Source organism: Symphodus melops, assembly GCF_947650265.1.
Source record: "Symphodus melops genome assembly, chromosome: 13".
Taxonomy (NCBI): Eukaryota; Metazoa; Chordata; class Actinopteri; order Labriformes; family Labridae; genus Symphodus; species Symphodus melops.
This window is the reverse complement of record NC_136703.1, coordinates 24,374,065-24,388,068: the sequence shown is the minus strand read 5'-3', so window position 1 is coordinate 24,388,068 and position 14,004 is coordinate 24,374,065. Positions and strand designations below refer to the sequence as shown.

Below are 14,004 nucleotides of genomic sequence, written 5' to 3'. Positions count from 1 at the left end.
ATCTAGTACTTTACAGTAATTAAGATATATGTTTGTCACGTACAAACCATCGAAGCGGCTGAAGCAAAAGACAGATCGAGTCTGTGTTAAAGTGGAGCTTTTTGCAATCCTTCCAGTCTGTGTCATTCTTGGAGAGCTCGGAAAACACATGGAGCCGAGGCCAGGAAAGCATAGTTGACGGAGAACTTTGAAATGGATGCTTTGCAGTACATCGACACCGGTCTAGCCACCTGGAGCCCACCTGCCGGGGGGGGGGGGGGGGGGGGGGGCTGGGCGCACATACTTTCCTCTTCTCTATCTTTCTGTCTGTCTCAATCTATTAATAACTCTTCACTGGGAGTTTCTGCCGCCCACCCAGCTCTGTGAGAAAAAGCTCATGTTGAAAGTCAGGAATCTAGTGTTACTTTCGATGGAACTTGTTTTAGCGTGAACGGCTTACTTTCTGTTTCAGTGACTGCAGGTTTTATTCGACAGTGTTTAGATAAAAGGCTGTGACGGCATGGTGGAACAATGCTGTATGTAGAATAAATATTGAGATTCTGTTTAAAATGAAGTCATTTTCTTTAAATATTTTACCCAAACAATATGCTGTAGGGGTTGCAATGCCCATCTTTGTCATGGATAAGCATTACATTTCCTCGAGCCCCACCACGATGTTGACATTTGAGGTTTCAGTTTCGTGTCTTGACAGATGTTGATGGATTGCCATGAGCGTTGTGTCAGATATCAATGAGCATTAAAGATCACACTACTGCACTTAAAGGTCCAGTATGGAAGATTTTAGAATCCAATGGATAAAAAAAAAGACTATAAAAATGATCAGGTTTGTTTTCACTGTTGCCTAATCAACTTAAAATAAGATCTTTACATTGCTCTCATTATGTACAGACTGAACCAGAGTCCCCTTTGTGGACCCCCCTGTTTCTAAAAGAGCCCAGGCAAACCTGCAAACACAGGCAGTCGATCGTATGTGCAGGTTTTTCACAGGTCGTAAGTAACCAGTCGCTCATTTCGAGGTTAACTGGGAAACCTCTCTAGTACCGTTAGCTTAGCATAATTTATAATTAAAACACACATGTCCTTCCTCACAACCTGGTGTCTGTGAAAACTTTCAGTTGACCTTCTGTCTGACTGAGGGGATTTCAGGTACGGTCTAAAAAAAGCATCGCGTGGAGCAATCACACAAGTCGAACAAACTGGACTTTGAGGGGGGTCAAACGTGTTATGCTAACGAATGCATTGCCCAGTGTGACTAGATAAAACAATTAAATCCATAACTGTGTTTGTTTCTGCAAGAAGAAGACGATATCTTATTACGGGACCTGTTCGGGACTTCTTGGATCTTGCAGCCGCCCTCAAGTGGACAATCACGGAACTGCAGTTTTTGTCGTGCAACCTCACGTTTCACCTGTAGCCCCGGGGTGGACAAACTCAATATCAGCACTTTAACTGGCGAGCGCGACTTTGGCATTAAGTTGAATAGATGAAAAGCTACTTGGTCAACTCTGGGATTTAAACGACTTGGGAAGGCGTGTTGGGAAAGGGGTGTGTCTTGTTGTAAATGCTGTAAGACCGCAGTTTGATCTTTCTTTTTTGTTGTGGTGTCTAACGATGCTGCTCTGCATCTTTAACTGTATCAGTGTCACTTTTAGCCCTGTTGCATCCTTGTGTATTGTTAAGCAATAAAGCAGCTCAGCGCAAAACATGTCCTTGAGGCCATTGATGAAGTCCCTGTTTGTTTTCAATTGAATTGTTTGAATTCTCGTGAGAGGAAAAGCTTTAGCTGTCACAATTCAAGAGATCACAGGCTGCTCTTTACTCCATTAAAACCACAGAGAAAAGAAGGATTTCATCTCTTTTTAGTCCTAAAGTTAAACATTATGGTTACAGAAAGTATTTTAGGTTCCAGGGGAGAATATCTGATCTATATCTGTGCCTTCAAAGGATCTAGCTCCTATAAGTAAGTGACCATACAGCGAGCCTTTGAAAACATCAGCAAGATAGAAACCTCATCAACTTAAAACCGAGTCGTCCCCACAAAGCCCACGAGAGGTTGTTTAACTTACAGACAACTGAGCTAATGTATTTTTTCTCCGCTCAGTTCGTGTTAAGCTGTGTAAACTTGGAGCGCCACAAGACAGGAAAGAGAGGGAGGAGGGGAAAAAAAGAGCGGAAAGACAGGAGGGTGGAGGTGTGTGTGTGTGTGTGTGTGTGTGTGTGTGTCTGGAAGTGGAAATGGGCAGCAGGGAGGAGGAATGTGAAACATTTCAGATGCTGGTCCTGTGCCTGTTTACAGGGCAGTCAGCCTGTGACATCACAGTCCAGACTTTATAAATGTCAGCCGGGAGAAAGAATGAGCAGCTTAGCAAACAGCAGCACTGTCACACAGGTTAGAGAGACTCAGTGAGCTCCGTCAGAGACACCAGCCCCCATGGACCGCCTGCCTTGTGCCTGTGTGAGAGCTCTGGCTGTACTGCTGTGCCTGGCTGCACAGGTGAGACTTACTTACGTCTTCATTCAGGTGCTGCTTTCATGAACGAGAGCTGAGAGAGGAGCTGCATGGATGCTCAAATAATTATTTCGGGCTTACAAAATACCTCTCCACAGAAAACTATGTGGGCAAAGTTATAGTCTGGTAAATGTTTTTGTTTGTTTGTTATAAATTAGAGGTATAAAAATTATGATGTGAAAGATAACCTTGTGCAGCCTCAATCTGAATTTAAGAGCAATGACTATTCTCATCATGTGTGCTTAAATGTTGTTGAACAGAAAGTGTGTAAGTGATGCAAATATGATGAAAATTAGAGTTCTTTACTTACAATTATGACCTCTTCAGTTTTAAATATGAAAGTCAGTGGTTTTAGGCATTAAATTACACGTTTTTATGTCCATCTGAAGTCTGAAAAATGTTTGAAAAAGGTTCAAAGAGACAGACTTAACTTCTAGGCTGTTTGCCTGTGATTCATTTACCGATATACAAAAGTCACTATAATTCATTGATTCAGATATTTTACTACAGATAAAATGACTTCTACATATTTGGATGAACTCTTATGGCATCATTTTGTCTGCATGTTCAGGGATGACCTTCTTCTCTTCTTTACAATCAGTTTCTTCATTTTGCTTTTTTTGCTTTAAAGCTGATAAACAGTTATGATATGATGTTTGTGAGCTGGCACTGACAAACCAGCACTCCAATGGAGGGAGGCCTAAAAATGAATTCTTTTCCACCTCTCTGAACGCCTCTTAACTTTTAATTTAAAGGGAAAAAGTTTTGAATAAGTGAACATAACTCTTAACAATTTAAAGATGTATAAAACCTTGTTTGTGAATAAGTATATATTCCACATTACATTTAATTTAATGGTCAAAAGAGTTTCCTAGACTACCCGAAGCTTTTACACACCCTGTCCCACCCTGATGGCAGAGGTGTAAAGTGACCATCAGTATTTACTAATCACATTGAAACGTCGCAGACGAAGCAGTGGGTTTAAAGGGGTTAAGTGTTTTGCCCAAGGGCACATCAGGCATGAGGCTGAAGGAGCTGGGGATTGGAACCCCCCCCCCCCCCCCCCCCCAGCTCTACCACTGATCCACAGCCGCCCCTGTCCACAGTTGTAAGGCTATAACACAAAGCCATAGTTACCGAGAGAGCAGTGCGATGGCTGAATTTTCAACTTCATCACAATACTAGTTTCGTTACCATGGCAACACAAGTAGAAGTCCTATTAGCCTGATGGATCTGTCCTTTCCTTAGCGCCTGTCCGATGATCACTGATCATTAGGATGACTGATTAGGTCTTCTTAAGATGTGGTGCAGGGGCCGAATGTGATATCTTTTTGTTGGCCCCAGATATCCTGGCAACGCTCCTGTTTGTGAGAAACAATTGCTGCTCTGTGTTTCTTGACAGTTTAATAAAACAATGAAAGGAATCTCCTGCTACAGATACTCTGGGCCTCGTTCAGATCTGGCTCTTGTTTTGGCTCCACCAGATTCATGTAATTGGAAACAGCGGTTTGGCCCGACGGTGTTGGATTTTGGCCTTCAGTTTCTGTAAATACCAAAAATATTTTCTCTGGTTCTCATGTGAAAATACAGTCATGGAGAGCCCAACTTGGATTATTCTCATAAACACAGCAGCAACTTTTCAGAGAGTTTCACAGAGACAGGACAATTAAAACAGAGAAGTCTCAACTTCAAGAAGACGGACATGAACGTTCAGAAAATTAAAAATAAAATAAAATCTTTGACAGGCTTTTTGCTGAATCTCGAGATATTAACGATGATTATCCTGTAACATGTGTTCTGCTCCTGCAGCTGTGGTGCCAGCAGTGTGACAGACCCTGCAGTTGCCCGGGACCCGTCCCCCAGTGCCCCTCAGGAGTCCCTCTGGTGCTGGATGGCTGCCGGTGCTGCCAGGTGTGTGCTCGACAGAGAGGCGAGCCCTGCACAGAGAAGCTTCCCTGCGACACCCAGAAAGGATTGCAGTGCGACTACAGTGTCAGCCTCCCCAGAGAGGCCGGCGAGTGTGTCAGTAAGTGCCTCTTCTTTACAACCAGGCCTGTATGTGTGGGCGTATATACAGATGGACAACACAACTCAACCTCCTCTAAATTTACAAAGATGAAGCCAAAATAGCGCTTGTAAGGTGCTTACGTCTCCTCACACTGCTCCTCCTCTTCTCTGCTACTTGGCGCCTCATTTGTAAACAAAGCTGTCAATCACACCAGTTAATCCATGGCATGAAATAACTTGTGAATTAAACACAATTTGGTGTGATAATGGCTAATATGACTAAACAGGCTTTAAAAAAAAAATTCTCTACAGTCTATGGGCCGACAGAAAAACAACGAGAGACTGTTCATGTTTAATCTCTTTTCAGCAGAGCCGGCCTGCCAGAGCTCCAACATGTTTCATCTTCTATTTCCAGGACTCTTGTTGACACATTTCCTCTAATGACTTCCCTTTGAGCGTGATAGACTGCAGAGACAACATGCACGGCTTGAAAAATAGACTCAGCCAGTTCACTCCTGTTTTTCCATCCTTTCACTTCCTGATTAAGTTTCCCACATCAATCCAACATACTGTGACGGTCTGCAGATATTAAGGCGGTGCGCGTGTACTCCGTGTTCCTTCCAGGTCAGGAGGACCTGGGCTGTGAAGTCAACGGCGTGACGTACCAAGAGGGCCAGACGTTTCAACCGTCCTGCGACACCTTCTGTTACTGCTCAGGTGGAGGCGTGAGCTGTAAGCCGGCGTGTCCTCTGACCGCCCGTCTTCCCACCCCGGACTGTCCCAACCCACAGCACATCCGGCTACCGGGGAAGTGCTGCAAGGAGTGGGTGTGTGAGAACCTGGAGAACACCGTGATTCAAGACGCCATCACAGGTAAACACAACAGGTGGATGAAACGGATGACGACGTAGTAGACCTAGAGAAAGAAATCCAGACGATCCTGCGTAAATGTCTCTCCGAGTCATGACTGTCTGCAATGAGTGAGAAGCGCGAGTCCCGCTAGCTGTACTGTTGTTGGAGCTGTGTTTACATCATGTTTACATCATGTGTATAAAACTGTTTTAGCCGATTACTAGAGAGAAGAAGAATAACATACTCACTGCTTATTTGGATGTCACGTAAGTGTCTCTAGATCGCGGTCATTTCGTGTCAGCGTATTCGTGAAGCTACGAGCTAACCAAAGTTAGCCTGCTAGCATTGCAGGCCACAGGCTAATGCAGCTCGTGCAGAAGCGCAATCACTTAGCGGTGCTTCACTATGCTACGTTCTAATTCATAACTCCTTCGTGTGGACGTGAGCAGAGAGGTGGTTGGAGGTGTGTTTTGGTTTCGTGGTTTTGCTGGCGCTCAAGGGCGACATCTGCTGGGTCAAAAAAGTCGCACATTCCTCCTTTAAACGTCCTCTCTTTAGCAGCTTGGGTTTGTATCATAGACTTCATATGAGAAGAGGAAGTAGCATCTCGTTCCAACAGAGAAGCCAAAGCAGAAATACCTTTAACCTTCAATGCTGTCTGATCACCAGCAGGGGGCGTCTCCACTGGTAGTAAGAAGAAGCCTTATTGGACAGAAAATGAGGCTTCTTTTTAGTCGAATGTTTTCCTTCCACGAACATTTTTCTTATTAGTTTATATTTTCAAGTTGCATCGTGCTGCTGCCATATTCAGTATGAGTGGAATTAAATGAGTCGTTTATGATCGGTCCATGTGGCAGAGTAATGCGTCTCTCGTTTATTTGAGGTTTGTCACTGGTGGTCATGTCTGGAAGTTTTTACTGGACAGTTTTCCCCTTTAAAGCGGGGTGTGTCCAGCTAAAGGAAAACTCACAAAGTCCAAATATACCCCACGCTGTTCTGGAAAAGTCAAAACGAATGTGTTTCCCCGGTAACTATAAGACTCCAAGATTCAAAACAACAAGCACAACCGTGTTACAATTAAACATGTTGAAGACTATTAGTCCAGTCTGTGTGTGTGTGTGTGTGTGTGTGTGTGTGTGTGTGTGTGGGAGTGTTAGGGAAGTGAAGCCACTCTGAAAACATCTGGAAGTCCAAACACTGTCGAGTGATGAGAGTAGAAAACAGAACATTTTGTTCTTGGATACAAAACCTGCGATGTCATCGCTGAACATCAGCTGATTATTATGACTTACACGCGGCCTTTTTGGGAGGCCAGAAAAATATCCATGCAGAGGATTAGATTTTGATTGGATTTTTTTTTTTTTATGAATAAAACAAACAAAAAAAAACAATCAACGGCGACTTTATAATTAGTCGAGTGGAGTCACAGAGTTGAAGGAGTTCAGTGAAAATCTAGTTCAGTTTGGTTCACTGCTGAAGTTAATCTAGTTTTTTACTCATCCTGCACTGTTTCTTACAGCTGTTTGCACAGTTGTCTATATGGCACTAAATATATATTTTTAATTTCAAACAAACAAACATAATAGATGAAATGAAAAAAACCCCAAAATAATATCTTTTGAAATAAATGTGCTGGATGAGCCAAATAAAGCATGTAACATAGACACAGGTTATTAAAAAGTCCAAGCAAATATAATATATATGTATAGCTAATCAGAAAAAAATACTCAAGATGTAACAGAAAAAGCAAAACAAGAAGGAGTAACATGAAACCCGACATTATGCAACTTGAACTGTGGATGTGATTTTTCTCTCTCTCTCTGCTTTGTTTGATTTCTGCAGCCATGCGACCTCGCAGGTTTTGGCCAGCTCTCACCAGAAACCAAATTCTGCAGAAAATACTGCCGACTGCTCCTCCATGTGTGGAGAGGAGCACCCAGTGGAGCGCCTGCTCACAGAGCTGCGGGGCCGGGGTCTCCACGCGGGTCTCCAACCAGAATCCAGCCTGCAGGCTGCAGATGGAAACTCGACTTTGTAAAATCCGGCCTTGCAACGCAGTCCAGCCCACGCCCAGGAAACCCATGGTGAGCCTTTCATACAGTGCATACTGCTTACATCTCAATCGTTACTGTTGATGCATGTGGCAGCCATGTTTGTTTTTAACTCAGGGTATATATTTACAAATCGTAATGACGACTTCAGGGGCACGTCCCTGATGATGTGTCACAACGGAAACTTGAAATTTCCGACTTCCAAGATCAAACGGAAAGCACCGTTACAGAGAGACTGAATCACTGAGCTTCTACGTGACTCTCTCTACAGCTGAGTGGATCACACATGTTGCTGCTTCTCAACCTTGTTAGGGATGTTTAAGATCATCTGTCAGTCTCGTGTCCAACAAAACCAGCAGAGTGGAACAGACAGTTACAGTGACAATGATTGGCTCGCAGGTTGTGGTATGTTTTTTTTTTCGTGCGTCATTTGATAGGCTGGTAATTTTCTGCCTTGCACGTGGGATGAAAACGTGTTCATTAAGGTGAACGCCACAGAACTGACTTCCACTGAAATAGCTCACAAAGAATGACAACTGACCAAAGATAGAATTAAAGGCATCCTGTGGGCTGTCTGACCAAAAGTAGCACCCTTAGTGTTTCTCACATGGATCGCACAGTCCGAAGCGAGGGGTGAGAGGATGAATTTTACAGACATTTCTGCTCTTACTTCAAAAGTTAACTGCTGGAAATTGAGCCGATTTCTGACAGATGCAGACATGAAAACTGCTTGGAAACAGGAATAATGTTTTGATATGTAACACAAGACGCTTTTCAAAACGTAGCTGGTTTTTTTTAAAACATGGGAGACCACAGACATGAAGAGTTTAAACGATTTTTGAACACAATAAAAATCCAGGCCAGACTCGTCTGGTCTGTAACCAGTCGAAGAGGATTTGATTTGTGTGAACACGGAGAAGGACAAGGGTGCGTTCTTGCCAAATCACTGCTTCGCTCACAAGGATTTTCTCCTCTGACTTTTTCTCCATGTGGATTCTCCAGTGGGGACAACGGGGGCGGTGCAAGGCCAGCTACTCCTCACCTGGTCCCATCCGGCTCATTCACCAGGGCTGCTTCAGCACTCAAGCCTACAAGCTCCAGTACTGCGGTCAGTGCACGGACTCGCGCTGCTGCACGCCGTATCAAACCAGCACAGCTGAGGTGACCTTCAGGTGCCCGGCCGGCAGTCTCATACGAAGGCCTGTGATGATGATCCACTCGTGCGTTTGTCACAACAACTGCCCCTACGCGCCTTACAGCAACCCCGCTCTGTGGGGGTTAAGGCCCTGAGTGAACGACTGATTGGTTCAGAACACAACGTTTACAGAGCGGATAGTGAGAGAAGCCTTTATCGCGACATCACGAAAGGTGTCCTCTTAACGATCAACCTTGAAAAAGAAAAGTATAAATGTAGCTAAAACTGTGATTGAATAGGACTGAATGATGACCGTCAGACATCTCAATCTGCACTTACTCCCTGATCCTAAACACTCGACATCTCGCCAAACCAACGATTCGTCACTTTGACTTAAGATTAGAAATGATTTGGTCAGTACAGAGAAAGAAAGCAAACATAATTTACTGTAAACCTGTATATATTAATGTATTAGAGTAAACAATATGGTCGACTAAGAAGACAGAAACATCAAAGTAATGCAAAGATAAGGCATTAAGACAAAAATAGTTTGTTTCTTTAGAAACATATGCACTGATTTGCCTTCTCTTAATTCTCCATGACAACAGGTCATGTGATTCATGAAGTGAACTGTTTAAACCCAACGTCAGAGGGAGAAATGTCGTTTTCGTTAAATGCATTCGTTCTGATTTCTTGACCAATTGTCAGTCAAGACGGAGAAGAAGTTGAATTTGTCCAAATGTTAAAATTGAAGCAGGACAAACGGAGCTGAAAGTTCGGGTTGGGATCCGAAAGAATACAGATGTTTTATATATATATATTTTTTTTTTTGGTAATGTTTTCGGCTCAATTTCCTGCCTTAAGATAAAATAAACCTTTATTCTTCCCACAGCAGGGAGCAATAATAATTTCTCATCATTCCACCATGTAAACAAATAAACTGAGGACTGCTGGCCATGATGTTAATTTGGTCATAAAGCAACTAAAATACAGTAACTAATGACGTGGGGTCTCAGAGCAGGGGTGTGTCCAGACTTGTTTTTAACGGGGTTACTTATGCAGGGGGGGCTTTATGTTTGTGGGCACATGCATGTAAATTAATTCACATATGTTAGAAAAAAAATGTTAGAAATACAATTTGGTAACATATAAATCTCCTTACCTTCATAATTTAGGGAATCAAAAACAAAGAAAATGAAACCCACGATTTTAAGTACTTAGAAAACTGCACGCACGTTTTTCCTCTTGGACATTTTTATGGAAAGAGCAAATAGTTTAATTACAACTAAATGTACTTCAATTCACATGTAAAAAAAACAAACAAACAAACAAACAGAATAACTGATTTGTTCTTCAATCTTGCCTCTGATTGGGCAAATAGCTAATCATAAATTTTGATTTTGGGGTGGCCAATCAGCTTGCCACCCCTGGCAATCCATTTGGACACGCCCCTCTTTAGGAGTAAATATGATTGATTTAAATGCTTAAAAAATATTTAATCAACCCCAACACAGTTGCTGCAGACTGCTGTCCAACATGAGTCTGGTTCTGTTCGAGGTTTTCTTTCCACTTTGATAAATCTTTCTTCGTGCTCATTGTGGATTAATGTTGGGTCTTAGTAGATAATAAAAAACGTGTCAGGTCTTCCACCTGCTCTCGTTGAAGAGAGTCTCGACGTTAACGTTTGTCATGAATTTGTGCTGTACAGATAAATACAACTCGATTGATAAAAGTTCCTCCCATAGAATGACTCCGACTTTGAAGTTGACAGAAGTTGTTTTCTTACGCGAGCGATGCAGCTTTAAACTTGTATAGTTTTGTTTGTATGTTTATAGTAAGATGGTATTTGCACTCAAATGTTAATTTCTCTTGTGTTGTAAATAATTCTGTAAATGTTCCAATGTAAAGTGATTTTGTTTTTTTAAATGTTATAAACGTTATGAATTTGTACTCTGAATATTTTTTTTGTTTTTTCATGTGTACGATTTCAGATTTATTCATTCTGTACATATATATTCTGGCCTTTTCATAAATCTCACTTCTCTCATCAGTGATTGAACAGCTTGCTGTTTTTTTTTAAGAACATAGAAATACACAGACCCACAGCAGCAGCGTTTGGTGCTTCTTATAAAAATGAACTAAGACGGTTTACTTGCTTCCTTATGTCTTCTTCATAGTGCTGCATTTATAATCCGCTGTGCTTCTCAGAACGTTTTCAGTCAGACCAAATTGTTACCAATCCTGACACCTAGTGGACAAAAGAGTGTACTGCAGAAGCTGAGGGCTCGTCATAGTGAAAGCAATTTTGTGATACAAATATTTATGGTATTAAACTTTTTTTTTTTATAAATGACACACATTAACAATCTCGTTTATTTACTCCTAAAAATAATATATTCATGTTCAAAATTTACGTGATGACGTACCAGCGACGCAGGTGGTGATAACGTTTTTCCACGTTTGTCCGATTTTGTTTTTGTTTTGTGTGTGGATTATTAACGTTACTTTTTTACACAGTTATTCATGAAGCTAAATTGTGTGTGTGTGTGTGTGTGTGTGTGTGTGTGTGTGTGTGTGTGTGTGTGTGTGTGTGTGTTTATTGAAACATAAACGTATTTTTATTTCACAGCATTTCTCACTTCCGGCTTTATCTAAATACCCTGGGGTTTTTTTGTTTTTACAAATATTATCAGTAAAGTTTTGTTTAAAATTGCTTGCTTGTAGTTTCAAGTCTGATTATAAATGAAAAGCCTTCAGACGTCTGGGCTTAAATCCTGTAGATGGTGATAATGTCACTTTTTAGATGTCAACTGTTTCAAGAACCACCGAAGAAGAAGTAGTCGAACGTCTGATAGCACCTGTGGGACAGCTTAATTAAATTACAGCAGTTTAAAGAGGTTCTAGTCTCAGAAATATCCGCATATCTCGAGTCATTTCGGTCTCAATAAATCTATGCTAATCAGCTAATTATGTCCTGCTTTGGATGTTGCGTTCTTTTCACATGCATTTGGTTTCCTTATTCATATTGCATAAAAGGTGCAATATGTAGAATTGTATGACAAGTTAATTAAAAATGGACTAAACCCATGTTATTTATATTTTTTTGTTGTTTACGGTATGTTACATCAGATATTTCCAACAGTTATCGAAACCAGAGAAATCTGTAATTTTATAATTGGTCCCTCCCTTCCTGTTGTGGCCTCCATAAGAAACGCTGGATGTGCCTGCACTCTCTCTGTCTCGCTCTGTTGCACATGCAGCACTTTTATGAATAAATGACAAATTACATAAAGACAGGTTGGAAATATACTTGGTGGTGGCTCACACAGGTATCGTCTGTGGTGGAAGCACTGGTCCTGGTATTCAGCTTTGAGCTGCAGCACATTACAACGGGATGTTGTAAACTTGCCGGTCCTGAACTTTACATGAAAATAGATAGATAGATAGATAGATAGATAGATAGATAGATAGATAGATAGATAGATAGATAGATAGATAGATATATATAGATATAGAGATAGATAGATAGATAGATAGATAGATAGATAGATAGATAGATAGATATAGATATAGATAGATAGATAGATAGATATAGATAGATACTTTACCACGGTAGAAATACTAATGTACCCGGGGAAGTTGGTGGGTACTGAGGCTACACGAGATAAGAACCACTGCCCTAAACAGTTTAGATGAATTTTTAATAACCTGCAGTTTAAAAAAAAAAAAGTAAAGAACCACAGACCATTGTGGTGGTGACTTCCTGTACACATGCGCAACCGAAGAAAACCTGCAAGTATAGGCACAGGAAACCTTTGAAGCGTGCATGATGTAGTTCACTTTCAGATTCTCGAGCAGGGCGTCACATGCACTGACTGAAGGAGTCGTTTTCCACCAGTTCTCTCTCTGAAAATGAATTTCACATCTTGTCAACAAATCAGTTTTGACTTTTCCGGCAAATTCTTGCCTCCTGTTTACATCTCGGTGTTCATCATCGGCGTGGTCGCTAACGGATGGGGATTGAAGTCTTTACTGCACAACTGGAAGAAACTGGGTAACGTCAACGTGTTTGTTCTCAACCTCGGACTTGCAGATATTCTGTATCTGCTCACCGTTCCATTCGTGGTGGTGTACTACTTCATGAAGAGTAAATGGATCTTTGGAGAAGCCTTCTGCAAGGTGACAAGGTTCTGCTTCAACCTGAATTTGTACGGCAGCATTGGATTCCTCACCTGTATAAGTGTGTACAGGTACCTGGCGATTGTCCACCCGATGAGAGTGTTGGGAAGAATAACTGTCAAGCACTCGGTGATCATCTCATTCTTGGTTTGGACTTTGGCGAGCGTACTTTCTCTTCCAGACATGTTCTACCCAAAACATCCTCCAAGAAACACTCTTAAATGCTACGACAGCACCGACGATGCCAATGTGGACGATTACCTGAAATACATCGTTGGGTGGACCCTCAGTGGGTTTTGTATCCCGCTCCTCATCACACTGGGCTGCTATGGACATGTGATTGTTGTTCTCTGTCGCTCCAACACCATAGACAAGGTGCTGAAACAGAAAAGCTTAAGGTTGTTGTTCATCTTGATTCTTCTTTTCTCCGTTTGTTTCATTCCTTATCACGTGCTGAAAGCCCTCAACCTTTGGTCGAGAGTGCTGAGAAAACAGGGGAAATGCCGCGGGTGGTTTAACGGCGTCTACATCGCTCGTCAGATAAGTCGCGGCCTCGTGTGTCTGAACAGCGCGCTCAACCCTCTGGTTTATCTCCATGGCTACGACGATATCAACGCTCGGCTCGGACGGCTCCTCGAGCGGGTTCGTCACATGTTCAGCGGCGCGTCGTCTTCGTCAAACTTCGGCAGCGTTCCGGTAACGAACACCACACGGCTTTCATCTTGTAAGAAAAACGAAACGAAAGTCTAACACAATGCAGTCGAATGTATTCCTGTTGTAAGTGATCGTATGTGTTCATGAGATCTGATGCTTGGATTGAATCCTCTGCCTCTTAAATAGTTATGCTAAACAAAGTTTTCTACATGTGATGTGTCGGTTCAGCTGTTGATGTGCTCAGAAGGTTGTAAATAAAGAAGAGTTGTGGGGAAGCCTCCGAGGCCAAACATGGTCTGTGGTTCATGAAGAGGAAGTTCATGGTGTAAATAACTGCATGCAAATTATCGTGTGTGTTTCACTCAGCTGCATCAGAGGGAATATTGGTTATTGATTCTAATAGAGATATGACTTTACAATTAAAGGACGGGTGATAATCATTCAAATTGCTCCTTGGTTTTTATTTGAGTACGATGAAAAGGCTTTTGGATAAACGTTCACTCTGCATGAACAGCAGATTTATCTGACGTCTAAAACAGAGAAGTGTTTCAAATTATTGTTTGAAAATAAATCACAAGTTCAACACATGATTTTTTATTTATTTATTTGTACCATTT

At 41.8% G+C, this 14,004-nt stretch overlaps 2 protein-coding genes across 2 annotated transcripts; both read left to right on the top strand.

Moving 5' to 3' along the window:
- Positions 1 to 1,715: 1,715 nt before the first annotated feature.
- Positions 1,716 to 10,608, top strand: ccn5 (cellular communication network factor 5). The gene is made up of 5 exons (XM_079359535.1): positions 1,716 to 2,494; positions 4,319 to 4,535; positions 5,141 to 5,389; positions 7,211 to 7,452; positions 8,422 to 10,608. The coding sequence occupies exons 1-5, from the start codon at positions 2,432 to 2,434 to the stop codon at positions 8,707 to 8,709; spliced, it is 1,059 nt and encodes a 352-aa protein (XP_079215661.1). The 5' UTR covers positions 1,716 to 2,431; the 3' UTR covers positions 8,710 to 10,608.
- Positions 10,609 to 12,253: 1,645 nt separating this feature from the next.
- LOC306834374 (P2Y purinoceptor 1) lies at positions 12,254 to 13,731 on the top strand. Its single transcript, XM_079360246.1, has one exon. The coding sequence runs from the start codon at positions 12,467 to 12,469 to the stop codon at positions 13,481 to 13,483; it is 1,017 nt and encodes a 338-aa protein (XP_079216372.1). The 5' UTR covers positions 12,254 to 12,466; the 3' UTR covers positions 13,484 to 13,731.
- Positions 13,732 to 14,004: the final 273 nt, after the last annotated feature.

What these genes read in the sequence shown, in the direction of transcription:
- ccn5 (XM_079359535.1), top strand. Translation starts at nt 2,432, where the DNA reads ATGGACCGCCTGCCTTGTGCCTGTGTGAGAGCTCTGGCTGTACTGCTG. An exon ending in TGCTGTGCCTGGCTGCACAG is followed by an intron (nt 2,495 to 4,318) that starts GTGAGACTTACT and finishes CTGCTCCTGCAG; the next exon opens with CTGTGGTGCCAGCAGTGTGA. An exon ending in GATTCAAGACGCCATCACAG is followed by an intron (nt 5,390 to 7,210) that starts GTAAACACAACA and finishes TGATTTCTGCAG; the next exon opens with CCATGCGACCTCGCAGGTTT.
- LOC306834374 (XM_079360246.1), top strand. Translation starts at nt 12,467, where the DNA reads ATGAATTTCACATCTTGTCAACAAATCAGTTTTGACTTTTCCGGCAAA.